The following is a 23,324-nucleotide window of genomic DNA, read 5'->3' as shown; positions in this document are numbered from 1 at the left end:
TCCAATGTTCTTTGTAACAAAAATCATTTTTTTTAAGAAAGTGTTCTAACATCATTATGTCAAAAACTCGTTTTGTGACACTTAATTGAAAGCACTATCCTCATTTGTAAAAATCACTTTCTTTAAGAAAACACGCGCATAACAGATTACACTTAATTATAGCTATATTAATTTAAGATGTTTATAGTTATTCAAAATTAGTTTAACTCATAATCCACAATTTTAAGAAAAGAAAAACGTTCGATTCAAGAAATTCAAAGAGAATATAGTTTAATAAAATTATAAATATATTTCCTTGAAAATCAGCTCTTTCAAGATCATTTTCAATCATGCCTTAGATTATTCTAAATTTTACAATAAAGTTTATCATTCAACCCTCAATACCTTAGGGACTCGAGTTAGATTACTCCCATTACGCACATGACTTTTTCCTAATCAATAACGCCCTCAATTTATGATTAACCGCTTATTTACGACCCTTTTGAATCATTCACATATCTCATAATTTATCATGACTTGATTAACACAATTATCTACTCACACAACCTTTCAACAAAACCATCCCTCACTTGAATTCCCATTCGGCACAAATAATCATTCAAAAGAATAAAGATTCTTAAAACATTCAGTCCAATTTGCAAAGCATAATCAATTCGGAATACACAATTCAATTTTCGAAACGCAATTCAATTTGCAAAACTCAATTCAATTTGCAATCACATATTAATTTTCAAAGCACGGTTTAATTTGCAAGCACCATTCAGAATCCATACATACATATATTTACATATATTCATAGTACTTAAACACAAAATATAATTTCAAACATTGAAGTTGGTTGGACAATGTGTACCTCAACTCCTAAGCACCTTAGCTCCAATGATCCTCAGTCGGTCATCATTCTCCGCTTAACTTTATGACTCAAATCTTCTTAAACCATTCTCCATCAATTCACCTCAACAAGAAAGACTTAAATTAATCAACTACTCACTCTAATCTATCAAGAACTTAATGAATTCTTTTTGAAATCTTAATTGATTTTCGAAAAACTTAATTTAGAACTAACATAGTACATATTTTATTTTAAGAAAGCCGTATTGGATGGCTAATTATAATCCGGAATTGAAACATATAGTTCAACAATGAAATTATATATACTTGATGAATATTAATCGATCAAATTACCAAATTGGAAAATCTTAATTACATAGCTATTCAAAAACTTTCTCGAAACAAAATCTGAATTTCTCAACTACATTATCAAAACCTGTTTAATTCGATATTCAGAAAATCATTTCTATGAAATCAAACTATAATCAATAACAAATTAAATTCTCATAACTTTATGGAAATGGATAAACTGAAAGGTAGATAGAATAAAGTGTGGGTTGAGTTATACCCATAACATAGAAGGCAGAATTAGCAACATGAGCTTCCAGATCAACAACAAAGTGACCACGAAGCAGCAGCAATAGCAGCCATGCCGCACCGCCCCACCACTAGCAGCTACGCCGCACCGCCGCAGTGGGGGAGCCTGGCGGAGAGCCACATAGATAACAGGGAAGAGCAAGTGGAGGGAGGGAGAAGAAAAACAACATCAGACAACTAACAACCACCACGTATAGGGTGGGCATCACCACCACCAAAGCACGGCTCCGGCGGAGGAAGGGCGTACCGAACAAGAGGAGAGAGAGAAAACCAAAAAGAAAAAGTTAGGGTTTCCTTCAATTTGGGGGTTTTACTTGAATTCAATAAATTAGAGTTTAAGAGATTACCAATCAAGTAGTGTAGCAAGAATGGAGATCCTAAAACGCCACCGTCGATGGCGGCGGCGACGCAGAGCACGAGGAGGAGGTAGAGCAAGGAAGGTGGCAGAAACAAATCAACACACATCATCAGAAGCATCGACGAAGGAGAATGGAGTACGGTGGAGGCGCTGGTTGAATTGCGCGGCTCAGGAGAGAGAGAGAAGGGTGTTGGAGGTTGGGAGAGAGGGAGTGTCGGTGAGGAGAGAGAAGGCAAGTGAAGGAGATTGAGGAGAGGAGAAGGTTCCTGATTCATTTAACAATAAGAAAATCATTTAAACACTAGATTTTACAAAACAAGCTTAAGTATAATAATCTTAATTATTTAAATAGACTTCTCATCAACTAACTTAACAATGATTTATTTAGGCAAAATAATTTAACAAAACATTATTCATTCTTAAAATAGAACCTTTAATTTCATAACTAATCCTTGAGTTTTTAATAGATAAATAAAAAAAACAATTTACTTCGGAGTATCAAAATCTCAAATCTTCAAACGAATTTTTTTTTTATTCCTTTTTTTTTCCCATAAACTATCTCGAGGCTGAACTCGGAAATCAATTCAAAGGCTAACTTAAATATAATATTGAAAATCTCAACTCCATTCACCAATTTAATAAAATTTCAAGGTCTTGGTCTCAATTTAGGTTTGAGAAGGAATTCTAATAACATGTTTAGGACGATAAGATCATATTAAGAGCTGCTTAAAATCAGGGCTATTACAGAGAGAGAGAGAGAGAGAGAGAGAGAGAGAGAGAGAGAGAGAGAGAGAGAGAGAGAGCGATAATAAATATCAGCTAAAGAACTCTTCATATTATACCACATACCTTCTTAGAGAAAACTGAAGGGTGGTCTATAAATAAGCATAAAAGCCGGCACAATGTAGTGAAACAGAAGAACTGAGAAACTCCAGACAACAGTTTCAATAGGGGGAAAAAGCCTCACTGCGAAGTACAGATTTAGGATCCAACTACTTGCAACATGAAGAACAGAAAGAAAGAGCAACATCTGGAAGGATTGGCTATTTTTCTCACAGAACCGATACAGAAAAGCAGAAAGATTGGCTATTTTTCTCACATTTAATCAATGCACAATACAGTTTATAAACTCATGCTAGTTTACAAAGATTGATCAGTGCTCACTAATCACTATGCACCCTTGTCCATCACCTAAATGGAAGTCTACAACATGACAAAGCTGGAAGATTTCTTTTTGTGGCTTTCGGCTCTTTTGGAATTTTTTCAACTAAAATTGAAGAATTTGTTTACCATCTTGTTTTTAAAGCTTGTTTAACTTTTTAACCTCAACTTTCGCGTGCTTGTAAAACTTGTAGTTTCTTAAAAAAATTAAATTAAGTAATCCACTCATACCACTCAGTAAAGGCAAGCTCCTATCACCACAAGGCCTTGGATGGTGAACCATTGCAAGTTACTCTAACCTCACTTCAACTTTAGTTTTCCTCGACTTAACTTCGACTGAGATTGGTCTAGTACTAATTTGCCAGTTGCCACCAAAAATGCCCACAAAATAAGACGGATGGTTAACCTTTTTACACCACCAAGAATGTTCGATCATCCTATGCTAGTATTAGACTGTTTGGTAAACGAACCCTATTGCAATGATTCAGTTCGCCTACTTTTATGAACATGTTTTCTGATAAATCACAAAAATGTTTAAATTTTTTGTTAAGCTTAAGGGTTTACTCTATTTTGACTTATTTGGTCTTAACTTATCTTATTTGTACTTATTGTTTTATGTCTGAAATAAGTCAATCTAAGTTGATCAGAACAAGCCCAAAATAATCATTGCCCTTTCCAAACTCAATTTAAATTTCACAAAAATCCTTTATGACCCATTCTACTTTCTTCCAGGAAACTCAACTTCAAAGTACTCTGTATCTTTTACTCTATAAAGAAACACGATGTTAACATCCTCATTCCTGAAACTGACATTATATCCTGGTCTCCTAAGTCATTTTACATGGTTACTTCGGACCTATAAGTTCACTCTAAAGCTGTGAAACATGGAGGACATCAGTTATGCATCACACACAAGTAGGGTAACACTGCAATGTTATCGCTTTCATCTACCTAATAACAAATATACAGCGCCATCAAGTGATCAGAACAGCTATCTACGTAATAAAAAATATACAACGCCATCAAGTGATCAGAACAACTATCTTGGTTCACATTATGTGGTGAAGTAAGAAAGGGTGGCTGATAAACCAAGCATCCATATTATCCCAGAGCTCCCTGTTCATCAGTCTTAATGCGGATGCTAAATCTCAATTGGCTAAAAGATACAGTTCGAAACATACAAGATAATCCCAAATTTCTCAATTCACCAATGCTTAATCCTAACACAAATTCTCAACCAACTAAAAAAATACCCAATTTATAGTAGTTTAGCCATTCATTTCCAAACCTAACGTTACACAGCTCCTTCGTTTCACATCAATACACCTAAAACCTAATAAGAACCAAAACCCAATGAAAATTCAAGGGGGGGGATCTGACATCGAATTTAACATTCACCCAGCAAAATCACAAAAATTCCATTCAAAATGCAAGAAAATCTAATAACATCAGTAGAAATTGAGAAAAATATTAGAATAATATTTACCCAACAAAAAACACATAAACCCAAGTAAAATTAAATTAAGAAAGGAGAGGAGAGAAAAAGAGAGGGGAAATGACCTTTGGATAAAGGGACGATGTGATCATACTCAAAGCAAAGACAACCAGAACAATTGTAGAAACGCTTGCAGACGATGTTGTTGGTGACATCTTTCCTGGTTGAGGCTGAGACGAACGGCACATGAATGGTGGTGGGAAGATAGGAATTTGGTGGATTGTTCTGGAGTTTGATTTGATGAAAGGGGGCGGAGGAGAGAGGAGAGAAGATTAGGTTAGAGATTGAATTAGGGAAAATGATCTTACAGATAAATCAGAAAAAATAAAAGAAAGGAGAAAAAGGATAGCACACGTGAGTGGCTCGTGGTATACTATTTGTAAGCACAGTACTCTGAAACCTTGCATTTTAAAGGTTTGGGATTTGTTACATGTGGTAGTACTTATTACTTGAGAATCTAGAATGTGTTAGATAGACTGTAGCTCCCGTGGTGCATGGTAAATATAATGGTTAACATGCATTTATATGTCTTGGTTAATACCTAGCTAGTCCCCTGATGGCTCTTATTCCTCTTAATGTTGTATGTATTGGTGCATTTCATGTAAACTAAATCCCTTATTCTATATGGAGGGATGCTTAGTTTTGGCCAGTACGTAAATCATCTACCTCACACACTATCTATATTGTACATAATGAGACATTTCAAACCTTGTAGTTTCCTATCTTCATATTTTTTTTAATATAAATGGTCTTCCATCAGAAAAATAAATCTATAGTACCCTGCATCTCTTGAATATTTCACTTTTAGTTGTCAAGTTAAGCCGTTAAGATTGGTTAGTGTTTATCTCAACCGGGGTACTTCACCAGAATTTTCACCATACAAGCGCTTGTAAGATAATGTTTTTGTTCATTTGCTGATTTGTAATCTGTAAGTTCCAAATGAACGTAGAAAATAGGTTTAGTTTACACTATACCTTGAAATCAGTTTTTGCATATGTATTTTTGGAATTTGAATTAATTATGGTCAATATAAATAGTTAACTCAACCAGCTCGTTGTTTATGAAAATAAATTCATTGCTGTTAGAAGGTCGCTTTGTGGTCTGATAGTAAAATCTTGTTTGGCTCTTATTTGGTACAATTAAACTACTTATGCTGATATTTTCAAAAGAAGAATGTAGGATCTTGTATCAGTTGAATAGAGTACACCATACATTGATAGATTAAATTATTTATTGAGCTCGAGTTGGAGCGCTGAAATTGATGTTATATGAAAATAGTTCAGATTTAAGTGAAGATATGTGTTGAGTGCATCTGTTGTTGCAGGAAAATTGGGTTGTTCTTGAACTTGCAATATGGATTTTACAATATGTTTTTTTTGTTACCTAAGATATTGAACAAAAGAGCAGTTGAGGCTGCAGAGGAGCAGCGTCCAGTGTCGGGCATCAGGGATAGAGACATTTTGCAATTCAGATTGGTTAGTAGTTCCTCTTTTTTGTACTGAATTTCTACAAGTGCTGACTCATGCTCTATTGAATTCTTTGCTTGTTTTAGAAGTTCTAGAAAACAAGCATAGGCTATCTGTGTAAAAAGGTATTGTGATGTCTAGGCAGAATGCATGTATTCATACCACCATCCGGATTCGGAGGATCATCGCTTGTGTAAGCGTTAAGATAGTGTTTCCTTTGTAAGCATTAGTGTTCTTCTTGTGCTTAGTTTATTGTTTCCTTGCTCTATAAGTTATGATATGCAGTCTGCATTAGGGGGATAGGTTTTCTGAAACTATGTATTAGATAATGTTTCGTACTAGATTGTTTATTTAATGTTTGCAGCAGGATACGTTTGTATCTACTTTCATATTATTATGTTAGGATTTCTAAGTTAAACCGGGTTTAAAGCCTATGTTATGCTTTTAAAGAAATTTTTAGATATTATCTTTTCTATTATCATTATCAAATTAATATAGTGTTTGCTTGTAGGTTCACATTGGCACTTTTCATGTCATTGATTAGCACTAGAAGGGAACTAAGGTACTCTTCGTAGTCTTCAACTCCTAGATAAGTATGCCTAAAATATTTTCTAAGGCCTTTTTTCACCATATAAAAAGTTGATCATTGATATTTCCCTGAAACTTTGGTTATTAAAGGAATCAGACCCTATGTATTAAAACATAAGGTCTTGGAAACCATCCCTCTCCCCTATCTTTCTCTCTCTTAGAAGATGAATTTGAATGATAATTCAGGAGAACGGAAAGTTAATGGCTAGATTATCAAATTTTGTAGTGGCCTAATTCACGTCAACAACTAAACATACTTCAATTGTGAAATATTATCTATTTTGATTTAGATGTTGACTTCTAAAGTGAGTCGTTTTTTATTGAGTTTTGGTATGTTGGGGGTTGTTCATTTTTGTAATATAGGTCGAATTCAATCTCAATCGACAGTACATCGGCATTCTAAAGCCTAAAGCATCTCTTGCATGCCAAGGTTCATGGCCTAGAAGAAGAGTGACCTTTAAAAATAGTAATGATAAGAAAGTTGAGCCTTTCTTTGTTTTAATTGTGTATCTTTATTTACCTTTTTACTGTATCACTAAAGATTATATGTTTGTCTATCTTTTGACGGGTTTGAGACCAGTCTTTTGTTTATCAATTTCCGATTGTATTGTTTTCTTTTCACTAATTATTGGTTCATTTTCCCTACTCTCATACTAACAAATTGTTGTAATATGCTCTTATCCTCGTACCTTTTTGCAAACAAAATTGAGCTTTATCTAATTTTAGATTTTTTAAATGGAGGACATTTGTTGTTTTTTAATCTCTACAGACAGGGGCATGGAATTTTCAGGTATGCAATTTATGGGCCTTTAATAAACCGCAATTACTGTCGCTTCATTTGATTTAATTTTAGCTTATGAAGTATGAGAGAAGCTACATCTTGAAATATAAACAAAACATTACTACCACGATTGAAATGCTTCAGATGCCTCCTGAATGTGCGCGAGGTACAAACTGCTCCAATTACTAAGTTACTAACTATTATGCTCGACGTCCTCCTATTGGTCCAGTATCGTGTTACGAGCAATGATATGCTGATGCTACGATTTGTGTATCAGATGTGATATGGGCTATGGTGAAGAGTCTATACCTTATGGAAATATTATTGTCCGATTGGTTACACAATTTACACTATGAATGTGTATTTCTCTCAAAAATAATTTTGAAATTTAGAAATATATATGTGTGTTATGACCATGAGCCTACTAACTACGCATATATTTTATTGATATATTCTTCACTAATATGTTTTATGTTTGTATAAGAGTTAACTCAATAATTAAAAAATACTTTCACTATTCATAATTTGATATCTCTGCATTCTTATTTGAGGACAAAGCATTGGTAGTCCTTCTGTTTCAGTAATTGGCACCAGACATAGACGCACTTGCAATGTAGTGCAAAAATCAATTCATCGTTCTTTCCGACGAGCATCCGCGCGCGATAGCCTGCGGCCTGATGCCTAATAATAATAAGGATGTCAACTTTAACCACAACTCTCCAGATATTAAATGGAGTAATTCTACCACACTCCCCAAAAACCATTCAAAAACTACCCGAATCCCTCAAAATCGCTTAACAATTGCGTATGTTGATCTAATGTATAGTAACTCCCAAAGAAAATAAACTAATCCTATAGTAAGAACGGAGTAACCGCCCACCATAACAAATAAAGGAAAAGAAAATCTCAAACCATCCACACTTTTATATCTCTTCTACTAACTTCCACCATCATCCAAAACTACATGATCACAAGAAAATCCAATTAAATATCAAAATTTGTTACACATCTTTGTTTCATACTTTCCATAATCAATTACCGTAAAAAATAAGGTTTAAAGGTGATGTCGTGATGATAATCTAATTTTTAATATATACTCCCATAATTAAAATTCTAAATTTATTAATCAGCATTGTATTGTTTTTTTGTATTATTATTAGAACAATGTTTTTTTTTTTGTAGAAATATAATTGCATTACAAATTACAAATGGTGAACAAGAGATTCGAACCTATGCAAAATTGTACGCAATCCCTCAATCTTTACCGGCAGCTAGCCTAAAATCTCATTGATTTGTTTAAGCGAAGTTGGGGGTGCACAACGATATTGAGGTTGCAATTTATCTCAAGGTATTTTTCTACCTTTATGGTTTCGTCACTTAGGTTGTCAATTTACAAGTATTTATATGACTATTTAGAGCATGTACATTGGTTGACTCTTCAAAAGAGTTCTTAAAGGGCTCTTCAGATACACTCAAGAATACTTTCCTAAAAACACGCAACATTGGTTGGTTACTCAAGTGAGCTCTCCAGTCTCTTTTTAACCATTTGGTGATCCATAATTAGTTGTCTTTTTTTTTTTTACCAAAGTTACTATACACTTTTCAAAGTTGCTACCCACTTTTCAACAAGAATCAACTCTTGGAGGGCTATTGGGCAAGAGCTATCTTGAAATAGCTCTCCATGAAGAGCTACTCAAGAGCCCCCCAAGAACCACTCAAGAGCCCCAGTGTTGGCCAAAAGATAGTTCTTGTTGGAGAGCATGTAGACCCACTTGGAGAACCATTTCACGAGCCACAATGTACATGATTTTATGTACACTTTTATTGAAGTAACTAGATTAGGTCACGTGCACGCACGAACATTTAGCCAATTTTTAATAATATATTTGACTGAAATATTTTCCTCCCATAAGTTGCTGCATAATTAACAAATCCTGAACACTCATTTAACCATCTTGCAATTTTAATCCTATTACATATTGCATATATTATATGCTTAATATGCTAATTAGACCAAAATATTCGATATACTACTATACTAATTTGACCAAAATATTAAGTAAATATATTTTTCATTATTAACATATTGATTTGATTAAAATGGCAAATTATTATGCGACATCTATTATTTCCATAAATATATACGAAGTATTGTTTTTTCTGTACATAAATAGTTACTCCGTAATAAAAAAAATGATAGAATATTAAAAATACAAATAAAGTAAAGATTGTTTTAGGAAAAAAAATTTGGAGGGAAAATTTTGCATCAGGAAGTGACATGTGTCATTCCTGATGTCTATTTTAGTATAAAGTAATAGATTCACGTAGGAATCAATCTTTGATTAAACTACCACATACAAAAATTGGACCATAGAGCATTAGTATAATTTTTTTTTTTTATCAATCTTTGTTCAAGACATTTAGTTCACTTCAGTTAATTTTTTCAGAAAATAACAAACTATAAAATTTGTTTAACGGTAGCATACTGCGTTCAAAATGTTCGATTAGAATTGGAAAAGTTGGATTTGCACAATTGTTTAATACTAATACAAGTTGCATCCTAGCTAAATTCCTAATACTAGGGTGTGAATATTTTTATATTTGTATGTTATAACCTAGATTTCAATATTTATTACGAGGTAAATGAAAGGATAACATGATTTCTTAGGCCCTGTTTAGTTCACCTTATTCAAGGAACTTATTACTTATTTCAGATTTAATCAGATTAGATCGGACTAGAGTTGTCAGTGGGGCGGGTTTCGCAGGAGACCCGCCCCGCATCCGCCCCAGGTAGGCGGGGATGGAGGTAGGTTTGGCGGGTGATGGGGCGGGGATGGGTAAGAAAATCGTACCCGCCATGGGTTATGGGGCGGGTGTGGATTTTGTGTTGAACCCGCCCCATCCCCACTCGCCCCGCTTCATACCCGCCGTGGGTGATGGGTTGAGTTTGGATTTATTTGCATGTTTAAGTGATAATATGAATTTAGGTGAGATTTTTTTTGTCATGAGGGATTTTTTTTCAATTATATATGTTACTTTAGTCATACGGTATTTTTTTCGAAGGTTAACTTTCATTACTCCGTATATATGGAAAATGTTTGCTAAATAAGAAAATTTTGGCGGGTATTGGCGCGGGTATGAGGCGGGGATAAGACGGGGATGGATACCCAGTTGGGTGGTGGGGTGGGGATGGATTTTAGTTTATACCCGTTGGGGCGGGGATGGGGATGAATTTTGTACCCGCCATGGGTGATGGGGCGGGTATGGGGATGTAAATTTTAGGTGGGGATGGGGATGGAGGGACCTACATCCGCATCCGCCCCCGCCCCATTGACATCCCTAGATCGGACTAGACTAGATCAGATCAAATTAGAAAAAATAAGTTCATATCAGATCAGATCAGAAAAAATAAGTTCAGATCAGACCAAATAAGATCAGATCAGACCAGACTATTATTATTATTATTATTATTATTATTATTATTATTATTATTATTATTATTATTATTATTATTATTATTATTATTATTATTATTATTATTATTGTTATTATTATTGGTATATGTTTATATCATTGTTATTATATTTAATATTTTATTACTATTATTGCTTTAATAAAAAATAATGTTGTTGTCGGTGCAATTAAAATCTATTATTTAAGGCATAAAAAAACATTAACAAAACATTCAAATTCATCATGTCCAAATTAAAACCATTAAGTCCAGATCAGAAACGATATGATCAGGTCATGTCCATATTAGAACTGATTTTTATAGATCAGAACCATTATATATCCAGACCAGAACTGATAGGATCAGATAATATCCAGATCATAACTGATGTGTACTGATCATTTCCAGATAATGTTCAAATGTGCAAAGATCTTGTCTACATCAGAACCGATCCTTACAGAACCAATATGTTCAGATCAAAACCGATTTGTACAGATCATGTCCAGATCAGAATCGATACGTCCAAATTATAACTGGTCTAGATATCGAATATGTACAAATTATGTTCAGATCAGAATTGATCTGCAAAGATCATGACCATATCAGAATTGATTTGTACAGATTATGACCAGATCAGAACTGATCTGTACAGATCATGTCCATATCAAAACTGATCTGTACAGATTATGTCCAGATCAGAACTGATCCGTACAAATCATGTCCAAATCAGAATTGAACTGTACAGATCATGTCCAGATCAAAACTGATATGTACAGATCATGTCCAAATCATAACTGATCTGTACAAATCATGTCCAGATCAGAACCGATCTGTACTGATCATGTCTAGATCAGAATCGATCTGTACAAATCATGTATAGGTCTATCTAATATAAGGAATAGTTAAATCATGAGTAAAGTCAAATAAATAATAACAATATTATAAATTTGTGTAACATTTATTTTACACGTAAGTCGTTTAATATTAATAAATGTAGATTTTTGTTTAAACTTAATTTTGAAGAATCATATCAGATCAAATCAGACCAGATCAGATCAGAAAAATAAGTTCAGATCAGATCAGATCAAAAAAAATAAATTCAGATCAGACCAGACCAGACCAGAGCAGATCAGATCAGAAAAAATAAGGTGAACTAAGCAGGGCCTTACTATTTTAATCATTGGTATTACTCAAAATAGTTAGCAAATATTTTTAGCTTTTGAAAAAAAAAAAGGTTTTCTGAATTTGTAAAGACGTCTTTCTCTCACTCTTATCCGAAGGTCGTGCTTGCTCTTTGTCTCCCCAAACCTCGGGTGTCACTACTCGTCTGTCTACTGTCTCATCACCAATCTCAGCTCTAATGGCGGCATCGTCACTTTCCTCTGCAACTTCTTATCTTCACTCTTTTAGGCGTCGCAACTCCTGCGTCTCTCTTCAAGGTTCGTTTTCTTCATCAATTACCTCTCTTCAATTTTTGTAGTTCATCCTCAACTTATCGTTCAATACAATATTTGAACTATAATTGAGGTGGAAAACCCGAATTCGGTAGAATTTCTTGTCATTTTTGAATTCGAATTCTGTTCAAAAGACGAATAAGAAATTATCTGTAATGGCTTTGTGAATGTCGCCTTGTTAAGTTGAGAATTAGGTATCCTTTGTTGAATGTTGAGAATTGTACTATAAATGGCACGATTTTGTTCAGGTGTTAGCGATATGGAATGTAATATTGCGCGAACCAACGTTTCAGTCTGGAGGTCTTCTGCTAACTATGTTAGGATGGATTGTGGTGTTAAGAAGTTTTCTGGGAAGGCTGTTGTTGTGAAACAGTTGCAAAACCGGTATGTCTGTTACTTTGGTGTTGAGTCCTTTTGGTTTTTGATGAACATATAGGGTTAAGAGACTGGCGAGTGAGTTACAAAGTTTTGATGTACTCTGGTGGTTTTACTTCAGAGCAGGAACTTTTAGGTGTGCAACTATGGAGGAAGTCGAAGCTGAAAAGTCGTTGATAGAGACGAACACAGTAAGTCTACTTTCCGGAATTTAAGTTTAAGTGTTACTTAAAAACAGGAATTTTCGTTTGCATTCCTTGATATATTGGGCATGCTTGACTAGGTATGGAAACTAATCCTTTGTGATTTTTTCTTTTGAAGAAACAAAGGATGGAGAAGACTATTGAAACAATACGCTCAAATTTCAATTCAGTAAGGACAAATCGAGCTAGTCCAACAATGTTGGATCGGATAGAGGTGTGCGTCCCAATTTTCCTGCAACATTAATTTCTCTGTTATGTCTTATAAATTATTAGGTGTTATCATTGTCTTATACAAATGTCCAATCTTAATTGGGTGCAATGCCTGAATCGCCTGTGCGAGCTATTTATTTCAGCTCATTCGTATTTGAACCTTCCATTACCTTGTTTGACCAAATATGCCTGAACAGGTTGAGTACTATGGAACTCCTGTCAGCTTGAAAAGCATTGCTCAAATTAGTACCCCAGATGCTAGTTCCCTTTTGATATCACCATATGACAAATCAAGGTATGGATTTTGAAAGTCCAAAATTATTTGCAGTGCAGGTTTTTCTTTTTTTATGTAGGGGACTTTGTTTACCACTAGTGTACGCAGGTGGAAGTTTTCTTACGGCTCAAACAAATAAGAAATGTTATGCTATGTACATCCGACTTAAGCATTTTTGGTAACCACACTCAATCCGTCAACCGTAAATTTGTAATAAGGATTAGGCTATTGCATTCACTACCCAGCACTTGACCTTACAATTGGACACTTCCTGAACTAGAAGGAAGATGAGAGAGAGGGAAAAAAGAAGAAGAAAAGCTTAGGAGAGTGCAATCAACCTACATGGAATAGATTTCTATTTGGAGAGTGATGTAGAGGTCCTTCAGTGGTATATTTATGCATGGGTAAAATGTTTTAAAGAAATTAGATGAGAGCAATTATAGTAGTTTAATTTTAAATTAGGAAATGGAATTTTGAAAATTTTCTTCAATTTTCTTTTCGGAGAATGTTTATAGATAAGGTGCTGTTATCGCCCTCCACCATGATTCCCCACCCCACCCTGTGACTTGCATTCCTCACTCCCTCTTGCTCTTCCTTATACTCCACAACCTTACAACATCAGCCATCACCACCCAAAATGGTAGTGGTTAGAGAAAGAAGAAGGTGAACAAATTTTACAGAAATATGACCCATGGAGGCACACTAAAAGCTGTGAGGGAGGGAGGTATACGACAGATGATATGAGGCTTTTGATAGTGGGAGAAATACATACTAGTGCTGTCCCTTTCTATTGTTTTGTAAGCAAACATTAATTAAGTAAGCAAGATACCTTTTCTCAGTGTAACCAAACAAAAATATGAAATTTCTTGTTTTCTTTCTCCTTATTTTCATTTCTTGATTCCTTGTCCTTTCCCTTTTGTGGACCAAACAGCCCTCTAATAGTTATCAATTTATGATATTGATGAGTAAGAGGACAGAATTCACTCATGGTTATGAGAATTTAGGATGGTGAATTATAGTTTTACCTCTTCATAATGTATTATAAAATTACTGATGTGGTCTTGCTTTTATGCTTTTGATCAAGAGGATACACCTTTTGGAAATTGTATTTTTAAGGGTAAAAGCCTTCTGTATGTATGGAAAGAACGAGTTCATAATTAGTTTCTTGTAAATAAAAAAAAACGGAGTCAACAATTCCAATTTAATTTCATTATTTCTTTCTTGAAAACTATTTGTAATACTCCATGTACATAGTAATCTGAATGTACACAAAAAGCTACTTGTTTATTATTTTGATTATATACAAGTACAGTCAATAGATCACACTGTGATGTTTGGTTTTCAGCTTGAAGGCCATAGAGAAGGCAATAGTTACCTCTCAACTTGGTGTTAGTCCAAATAATGACGGTGAAGTTATCCGGCTGTCCCTCCCTCCATTAACTTCAGATAGAAGGAAGGTAGTCTTCAATGATCTTGAACTATAGAGTATAAATTCATTTACCTAACTATCAAAGGCTCAAAGCCATAAATGAAAACAGTAGACGTGTTCTGACAAGATTTTGGAATAGCGTTTGTAATTATTCTTCAAATATACCTTTTCTCCTTATTCATACTGTTATTTGTCTGAGTTATTTGTTCTTTGTAGACTTGGACAGTAGTAACTTTTCTATTAAGATAGTTGGAGAACACTTGGTTCATGTTTATGAAAGGATTAATTTACCCTTATTTTTAATCATCGATGAGAATTATGGGCTGAAAAAGACCATGTCAGCTATCACCCATTCCACAATATGTGTATAGTATATCTAATTGGATAAAAATAGTGTAAATAGAATATATAATTATTTTTATGCTAACTTTTGCATTTTAGCACTCATCAGATTTATATCCCATATTCCCACCATCAAGAAGAGGTGTGCCTTGTGTTGGTCACATAAATTTACCGGCCCGTAGTTTTTACTGGTGGTTTAGAAAAGTATAAAGCTAAAACATTTCTTTTGAGAAATATACGAAAGGTTCCAAATTTAGATGAAAATATGTATAATCGTGGACAGCCTGGATAAGCATTTCGTAGTTTAGCCCGTTAGATACTTTTTCTTATACTGATCTTCAAGCATATTCTACTCTAATATTCTTAGTTTGTTGGGGGTGGGTGGAATCTGATTATGTCGGAGTTATGATATACTCCATAGTAAATTCAACTTTTTGCTTGTGTGGTTGGTAACTTTTTTCTTTGACAAGTTGTGTTTTTTCTTGGAAAATGAAGACCTTCCATATGGTTTGTAACATTCAGTAAAAAATTACTTTGTTTTTGTATCCTAATTGCATTATGTGCCTTGAGACTTTGGATCATGAGTAATGTACTCCCTAACAGATTAGTTTTTACACTTTACATTTTCATCCGTCCTAGATTAGTTTTTATACATTTTTTTGGGAAAGACCTCACAATTATTTTAATACATCTCTCTTTGTACTACCAAAAAGCTAAGGTCCCACACTCTCTCACATTAAATTAAAAAAAAATACTCCACTATCTTCTATAGTTCTATTACATCTACTTTTCAATAAAATAATACTCCACTATCTCCTTTCACATCAACTGTTTCAGTAAAATAATATTTGATAACCAAACAACAATTTATCTCCTAAAACTACGTTTCCTGATAACTGTCAAAACTAATGTCGGACGAATAGAGTAAAAAAATAAGTCAAAAGAAAGTAGTAAATAAAAGAAATTAAAAAAATGCACAGTATTAAGTCCGGGTCGATTCTTCAGAGGAGTAGAGAAATTGACCAAGATGTGACATTGTGACCCAATCATATTAGAAAGATGAGAGTAGTAGAGATGCGTATGTTGAGATGGTTGTGGGTGGAGCTGTCAAAAATCGACCCGACCCGAAAACCGACCCGAACCCGACCCGAAATTACTGGGTCCTGAACAAGATTTTGTGACCCGTAACCCGATTTTATCCGAACCCGAACAACCCGAAAAGGAATGGGTCAAAACCCGACCGAACCCGTTTTAGACCCGACCGATTGAAAATCATTGTATTTATAGTAATAAATGAGATTATGAGAAAATTTAAGCATAAAAGACACGTTGTTTTTACTATTGTTCTGTGTAATATGATTTTAATTTGAATTATACGCCATTTTATGATTGAATTTGACAAAATATAAACTTTCGTAGGAAAATTTGTTAACTTGTGCCAATATTTTGTATATTTTTCACCTAAATTAATGAAAATATAATGCGCGTTTTAAAATCTCTCAACCCGTTGGGTCGACCCGAACCCGAAAGTTCTGGGTCTTGAACAAGCATTTGTAAACCCGAACCCGAAATTGACCGACCCGATTCAACCCGAACCCGAAAGTAAATTTTTACAACCCGACCCGACCGACCCGTTTGACAGGTCTAGTTGTGGGGGAACTCCTTAAAGGATAGAATTACAAATGAAGATTTTAGGAGGAAAGTTGGAGTTGCCGATATTGAGGATATAATACGCGAGAACTAAAAGCAGTGTTTTGGGTATGACGGAGATCAGAAGATGCGCAATCATGGGCATCTTAGAAGAAGCCAAGGGAGACCGAGAACGACTTGAATGGAAGGAGTTAAGAATGATATGAAGAAGTTGGGTTTACATGAGCATATAATACTTGATAGAAGGGAATGGGGGGAGAGCATCATGTTTGATGATCACATGAGATAAAATCTTGGTTCATGTAGCAGAACCATCATTGGGATCAAGGCTTTGATTTTGTTGTTGTAGAAATGCAATATGATGTTTCACTATACATTATTGGCCCCCTCAAACAAAACTTTAAAATCATTGTGTATTACACCTAAAATTTGGCATTCCATTTCATGTCCTTGTATACTGCCAGCCAATAATTCAGCCAAACCAACTCCCCCCCCCCCCCCCCCCCCCAATACTGGAGTTGTAAATGCTTTATACTTTAGTGAAATCGTAATTGATCCATCTTTTATGGTATAACCGTATAATCAATGACCTGATAATGTAAGAAGAGTTTTACTAGAGGCTGGTTTTCCTTTTCCACTGTTCTTTTCCAGAGTAGTTTCTTACTTCTTGTAATATTACTTGGCTTGGAAAATATTCTTGGAATATTTTATTTGACCTCACTCAGCGTTAGATTCCTTGCATCTTTATTGCAGGAGCTTGCGAAAGTTGTTTCTAAACTTGCAGAAGAAGGAAAGGTGTGTTTTCATCTAGTGAATTGTTTGTATACCTTTCCATTTATGTTGTAAAAACTAGAGCCAAGGGCTTGTTTGGATAATATTGATATTGTTCATTATTCGATGACCAGTTGGTCATTATTTCAAATCGAAACATTGCTTCTAGTCTCCTGCATTTGGAAGGGTAATGCTTTGTTTGTTAAGAGTCTTAAGACCCTTATCTATGTGCTCATGGACTTCCCATGTTTGCATAGACCATTTAATTGGCAGTTGAGCTTCTGATGGTTAATTATAAGGTCTTCACTTGATTGACAGAGGTTGTTTGTATTGTATTTTGCTATTTGGTGGTTGTCTTTACTAGTTTGACATCCATACACTTCTGTATGCATGCTTTGTTTGAAAGGACTTGTGGCTTAAGTGTCTAGATGCTTCTCCCAGGCACTCTTGTGAGCATTTGCCTCACAAAAGGTTTTCACGTGATTGCTAGGGTAGTGAGGATTCTGCAATCTTTCGCTTAAAAATCACCTGTATAAAGTGTAAAACATCATCGCAAAAGTTTTGTTAAAGGTCGGCCCAATAATGTAAAAAAATCACTCTTACTTGGCAATGATTTAGTGAATGACAAATTTCACGGACAAATTCATTTTTCAGCATAAGCCTCTGGCAAACTTCTATGTATAAACTGTCTTGTATAAAACTTCTGTAAAGAATGTTAGGCGAAATTTTGATAATGGCTTTGTATGATTGATTATGGGTTGATGCATAACTGAGTTTAGGAGTTTTGGAATGTTTTAACAACTTTAGATATTTTATTTTCATAACTTCCCTGTGGCATCTAAGCGTAGAAATATAAAATATAATTTTGCTTACTACTTATTGTTGCTGTACTAAAGAATTACTAAATCTCCTTAAAATAATTAGCAAATGAGTTGGCTTTGCTTGTGAACTTCCTGAAAATGAGACCTAAAGCTCAGCTGGCCTTTCTGTTAGTATAATTCAAAATCAGAGCTCAATCAAACATTGAAGCGAGCATTTCTACATCTTGAGCTATGCTGTTTGAATCATCACTCTGTTATTAACACTTTGCGGAATGTTATAGTTTGATCAATTTTTAACATGTGCGTATTCTGTTGCTAAATTTCTTTTCTCATAGGTTGCAGTGAGGAACATAAGAAGAGATGCTCTGAAATCTTATGAAAAACTTGAGAAGGTGTTGTTGATCTTTCAGTTGGTAATGCTGTAATTCTGACTTCGTGTGAAATGTTCACTACATTTTGTTTGTGATTCTCTTCATCCTCACAGGAAAAAAAGCTTTCGGAAGATAATGTGAAAGACCTATCGGCTGATCTGCAGGTGATATCAGGGTTTACAACTTTGTGAATTTAAATACATTTTACTAGCTGGCATTAATACTTGGGCCTTGTGTGAGGTTGTGGGAGGGGGGGGGGGGGGGGTTATTTCCTGATTTTACATGTCAAAATTTTTATTTGTACTGTCCAAGATCCTCTTCATTTCTGCTAAATAATTGTTAATAATTATTGAAAATTTATTTCTTCCCGTTTGTAGCTTAATACAGTTTTAATAAAAGTAAAGTGGAAATGATGTTGAATTTAAGGTTTTGCAGAACCTTTTGCTAGGAATTACTCCCTCCTTCCCTTTTTATTCTTTACATTAGGTATTAATGTATTATGCACGCAAATTTAAGCATAATAAAAAAGAGCTTTGATTCCTTTATTTTTTTAATTAAATACTTAGTATTAGAAATTCTGGTTTCTCATTAATTAAATGAGGTGAGTGGAGTGAAGGAATGGGAAACGGTGAGGTTAATTCAATGTTTGCGTATTTTATTAAATTTAGGTACATTTTCTTGTGGAATATTGGAAGGAAATATTCCAAACGTAAAGAATAAAAGGGGACGCCCAAAACTGAATACGTAAAGAGTAAAAAGGGAATGAGGGAGTACCATTTTAGGTCGCTTAAAAGTAAAGAAAGATGGTTTGAGGCATGTTTCTTGGACATTGCATTTCGGTGGCGTGTTTGACATTGTGTACTCTGTGCATGATTCAGAGATGCTCAGGGAACTAAAAATGTGACAGCTGGGGGGAAGAGCAAAACTAATAGAGCCAACAAAATCTGGTCTTTGCTTGCTTAAGAGCAAGGGGTTCAGAGATGCTCAGTGTTCAGAGGAGTAGAATTAGGCTAGTAAATACATGGATAGGAACTTTTAAAGATAACCTTTCAGATGTTAAGGTTATTATGCCCTTAAATTAGCACCCCTTAGAAAAGTTGGCAGTGATGTTTCCATGTCGATGATCCTTCACATCACATGAGGTTTTGTTTCGGGTTGGTTGCAATGGTTCGATAATCTTGAGGCAGAAAAGGACTTCTGCTCTCACGTGTATGTATACAGTATTCATGTAAATCTAGATCGTGTACATTGTGAAAGTCATGGGCTTGGCTTTGCCTTGTCTAGTTGGTAACAGTTGTAATCCATTGGGATAAGATGGTGCTAATGATGGATGTACAAATGGGCCCTGGTGAGTTTACCTCTATGCTCCATCTACTCAAGAAATTGTCTAGTTTTTTAGGTGACGTTAAGCAGATAAACGACTTCCTAAAATATAACCCTGGTTTTGGGACTGGCTGATGTTCCATTAAATTAACTTGGTAAATAGAATTGTTTGGAAGAGAAGTACATACGGTATTATTACCTCTGTCCAGACTTGGTTGTTACATTACTTGTTGACATAGCACTACTTTGGGGGATGATTATTTTATTACCGAAAGAATTACTGTGTAGCAAGTTATTCTTTCTGAAGATGAGTAATACCGATTTGTTGTAAATTAAGCAAGTTTTCTGCCTTTACCTCAATGTCCACCCTTAGCATTTTTGACAGTTCTTTGGACAGAACTTAGCCACTGTATGTTCTTTTTTTAATTACAGAAGTTGACCGATGAGTACATGAAGAAGGTTGAGTCTATCTACAAGCAGAAAGAACAGGTACTGTGTTGTGTTTTCTTGAATTTAATTTTGATGCAGTCAGAAAACAGGTCTAAACTAGCTACACGATATCGTTGGGGACATAAGATAAAATCAAAGTTTTATGTAAACCTTTTTTTGGCTTTCATCGACTGATTATGTTTTCATTTATCTTTCAGGAGTTAATGAAAGTCTAAAGCCAGTAGAATGACATAAACTTGCCAACTTCGCAAACTGTGAATTCCGATGTCCCTTAATGGTAAAACATGATGCCTGGTCTTTTGTTTGCAGTTTCTCTTGTGAATAACACTACAGATCCCCGGAAATAGGCTTTGATTTATCAAAACTCGGTAGAATTGATTACGCACCAAGTAATTTTGCCTACTTTATTTGTAATGGATTTCTGGGAAGATGGTAACCACTTTAATAGTCAAATGTTCATTCATACTTGATGTGATCGGTGTATGTCAGTTTAGTTGCTTGGATCCTTGAGACTCGGACATGGATATGGACACTTCAACACTCCATTTTAGACCAAAATCATGCATTTTTTTCACAAAATTAACGTATCATACACTTGGACACGTACATGTCTCCGACATGGTACTTGAGTCCGGGTGGCGAGTAATGTAGCTACTATCACCGTAGTAAATTAGCAATGTTTTTTTTAAACTAGCAATGTTGTTAATCACTAGGCACCTTTTCTGGTTAGGTCAAAAAGTATTTTCCTTTTTATAACGACTTTAGGACAAGGCTTGGTCAATCTATAGAATGTGGTTAAGACTTAAGAGGGTACCAAATGTGCTAGTGCTAACTGCTAAAAGAATACTTCGTATTTCATTTTCTACAGTGACGTTGTGGTTCTGTATAAATCATTAACATGCCTTGACGTTTTAATGTCCATTCCAATTAGTTTTCTAACCTTAAACATTATTACTAACCCCCTTTAATCATGGTTAATAAAATCCCCTTCTCTCTTTCCAATCCTCTCCAATCATTTGCGGTTCTGCTCCCTCTTCCACCATCGTCAGTGGCAGTTCCGCTTCAGCATCTACCGCTATCTCCCTCAACTTGCAGCAACACAATTCCTCCACCTCTCCGGCAATCCATCTGCTCTGTTAGATGACTGATTACTGATAGCAATGCCACCTCATATTACTACACTCAGCTGCTACGTCAGCTTGCTAGTTATATTGCTTCTCTTGAAATAAGGACTTTGTACTAACAAACTCAAGAAGCTTCTAGATTATTTGTTGCACTATATATATATATATATATATATATATATATATATATATATATATATATATTTTGTATCTGGTTGTAATAATCATAAAAATACATAAATTCTTTTGCTTATTTCTGAATTCTATCATGGTATCAGAGCAGGATCGAAATCCTGACTCATTTCTCTGAAAAATTCCGCGATTCTTCTCACAAATTTGCTCCTGAATTTTGTTGAACTAGTGTGTTCATACTTTTCTCTAACTGATTACTCTGAAGAACCTGTTGTTTGTTATGAAAATCTGCTCATAATTTGTGTGTTTGAGCTATGTTTTACTGAATTGTCTGAATCTTGATACTGTTGATCTGAAATAGTGATAATGGCATTTTATGCTGAGAATGTCGAGGATCCAAGAAGAAATGTGGTTCTTCCTCCAAATCAGGATCCTGCAAGCATCTATTATATTCATCATTCGGATGCTAATTCTGTTCAGCTGGTTTTTTTTAAAGTTCAATGGTGAAGGTTTTACTGGTTGGAAGAGATCAATGATGCGTGCTTTATTAGCAAAAACCAAAATAGGATTTGTTGATGGAAGCATCAGTAAACCAGATCTTGGAACTGCAGAATGTAAAGCTTGGGGGAGATGCAATGATCTGGTTTGTTCCCTGATCTTAGGTAATTTGAGTGAGGTAATTTCTAAGAGTGTGATGTTCTTAAGATCTGCTAGAGATGTCTGGTTAGATCTTGAAGAGAGGTTCGGTTTTGTATGAATGGCTCATGTTTATTCATTGGAACAGAAATTGGTTGAATTAAGTCAAGGAGAGAGGTCTGTGTCTGAGTTTTTCCTTGAAATCAAATAGATTTGGGATATTATTGAAAAAGCACATCCAATACCTTATTGTACCTGCAAGAAAATAGTTATGCAATTCAAGATGAAATTGACTGATCAGTTTGCTACAATAAGAGGTAATGTTGATGGTGCCAACATTACCAAAAGTTTCAGAAGCTTATAGGCTTTTTTCTTAAGAGGAGAGACATCAAGAAGTCTCCAAGGCTGTCTATCCAACATAATCAGTAGCTTTTGCAACAGAGAAAAGAAGGTTTGGAGGTGATCACTAGAAAAACAGGAATTACAAGACACAAGTGACTAGTTCTCAACAACCTAATTTTCAAAAATAAGGGAACATAATAGACAAGGATAATACAGGTTCTAACTATTTTTGTACACATTATCAAACTCCATGCCACAATGTAGAAAGGTGTTTCAAAATCCATGGCTTTCCACCAGGATTCAAACACTAGGACAACAAAACAACTGCAATGTCATTCGGTGGTGACACTGATCGATGCAGAAACATCAGGTTATCAAAAAACTGAGCCTACTGCTGCAATCGCAGGGGAGAAATACCATCAATTGATGGACATGTTGAGTAAACAACAATAGACTTCTGGAGCCAATCAATCAAACCTAGCCATGGTGACAGGTACTATTTGTCTATTGTCTCATTCCAATTCTAAATGGCTGCTAGATAGTGGTATATCAGAAGTCTCCAAGGTTGTCTATCCAACAGAAGACAATACGTTGGGACTTGATGGAACTACCCTTGACCATAATCGCACTTGGGACTTGGTGGAACTTCCTAAAGGGAAGAAGGCAATAGGTTGCAAGTGGGTTTTCAA

At 34.9% G+C, this 23,324-nt stretch overlaps 1 protein-coding gene across 1 annotated transcript; it reads left to right on the top strand.

Annotated features, from left to right (window-relative positions):
- Window positions 1-11,943: 11,943 nt before the first annotated feature.
- Window positions 11,944-20,937, top strand: LOC110798584 (ribosome-recycling factor, chloroplastic-like). Its single transcript, NM_001426454.1, has 11 exons — window positions 11,944-12,167; window positions 12,431-12,566; window positions 12,679-12,748; window positions 12,879-12,974; window positions 13,168-13,265; window positions 14,590-14,701; window positions 17,419-17,460; window positions 18,593-18,649; window positions 18,742-18,792; window positions 20,384-20,440; window positions 20,599-20,937. The coding sequence occupies exons 1-11, from the start codon at window positions 12,089-12,091 to the stop codon at window positions 20,614-20,616; spliced, it is 816 nt and encodes a 271-aa protein (NP_001413383.1). The 5' UTR covers window positions 11,944-12,088; the 3' UTR covers window positions 20,617-20,937.
- The last annotated feature ends 2,387 nt before the right edge of the window (window positions 20,938-23,324 follow it).

The sequence above is a fragment of the Spinacia oleracea genome, chromosome 4, assembly GCF_020520425.1.
Source record: "Spinacia oleracea cultivar Varoflay chromosome 4, BTI_SOV_V1, whole genome shotgun sequence".
Taxonomy (NCBI): domain Eukaryota; kingdom Viridiplantae; phylum Streptophyta; class Magnoliopsida; order Caryophyllales; family Amaranthaceae; genus Spinacia; species Spinacia oleracea.
This window is presented reverse-complemented; position numbering and strand designations above follow the sequence as displayed.

What these genes read in the sequence shown, in the direction of transcription:
- LOC110798584 (NM_001426454.1), top strand. Translation starts at nt 12,089, where the DNA reads ATGGCGGCATCGTCACTTTCCTCTGCAACTTCTTATCTTCACTCTTTT. An exon ending in AACTTGCAGAAGAAGGAAAG is followed by an intron (nt 17,461 to 18,592) that starts GTGTGTTTTCAT and finishes CTTTTCTCATAG; the next exon opens with GTTGCAGTGAGGAACATAAG. An exon ending in ACCTATCGGCTGATCTGCAG is followed by an intron (nt 18,793 to 20,383) that starts GTGATATCAGGG and finishes TTTTAATTACAG; the next exon opens with AAGTTGACCGATGAGTACAT.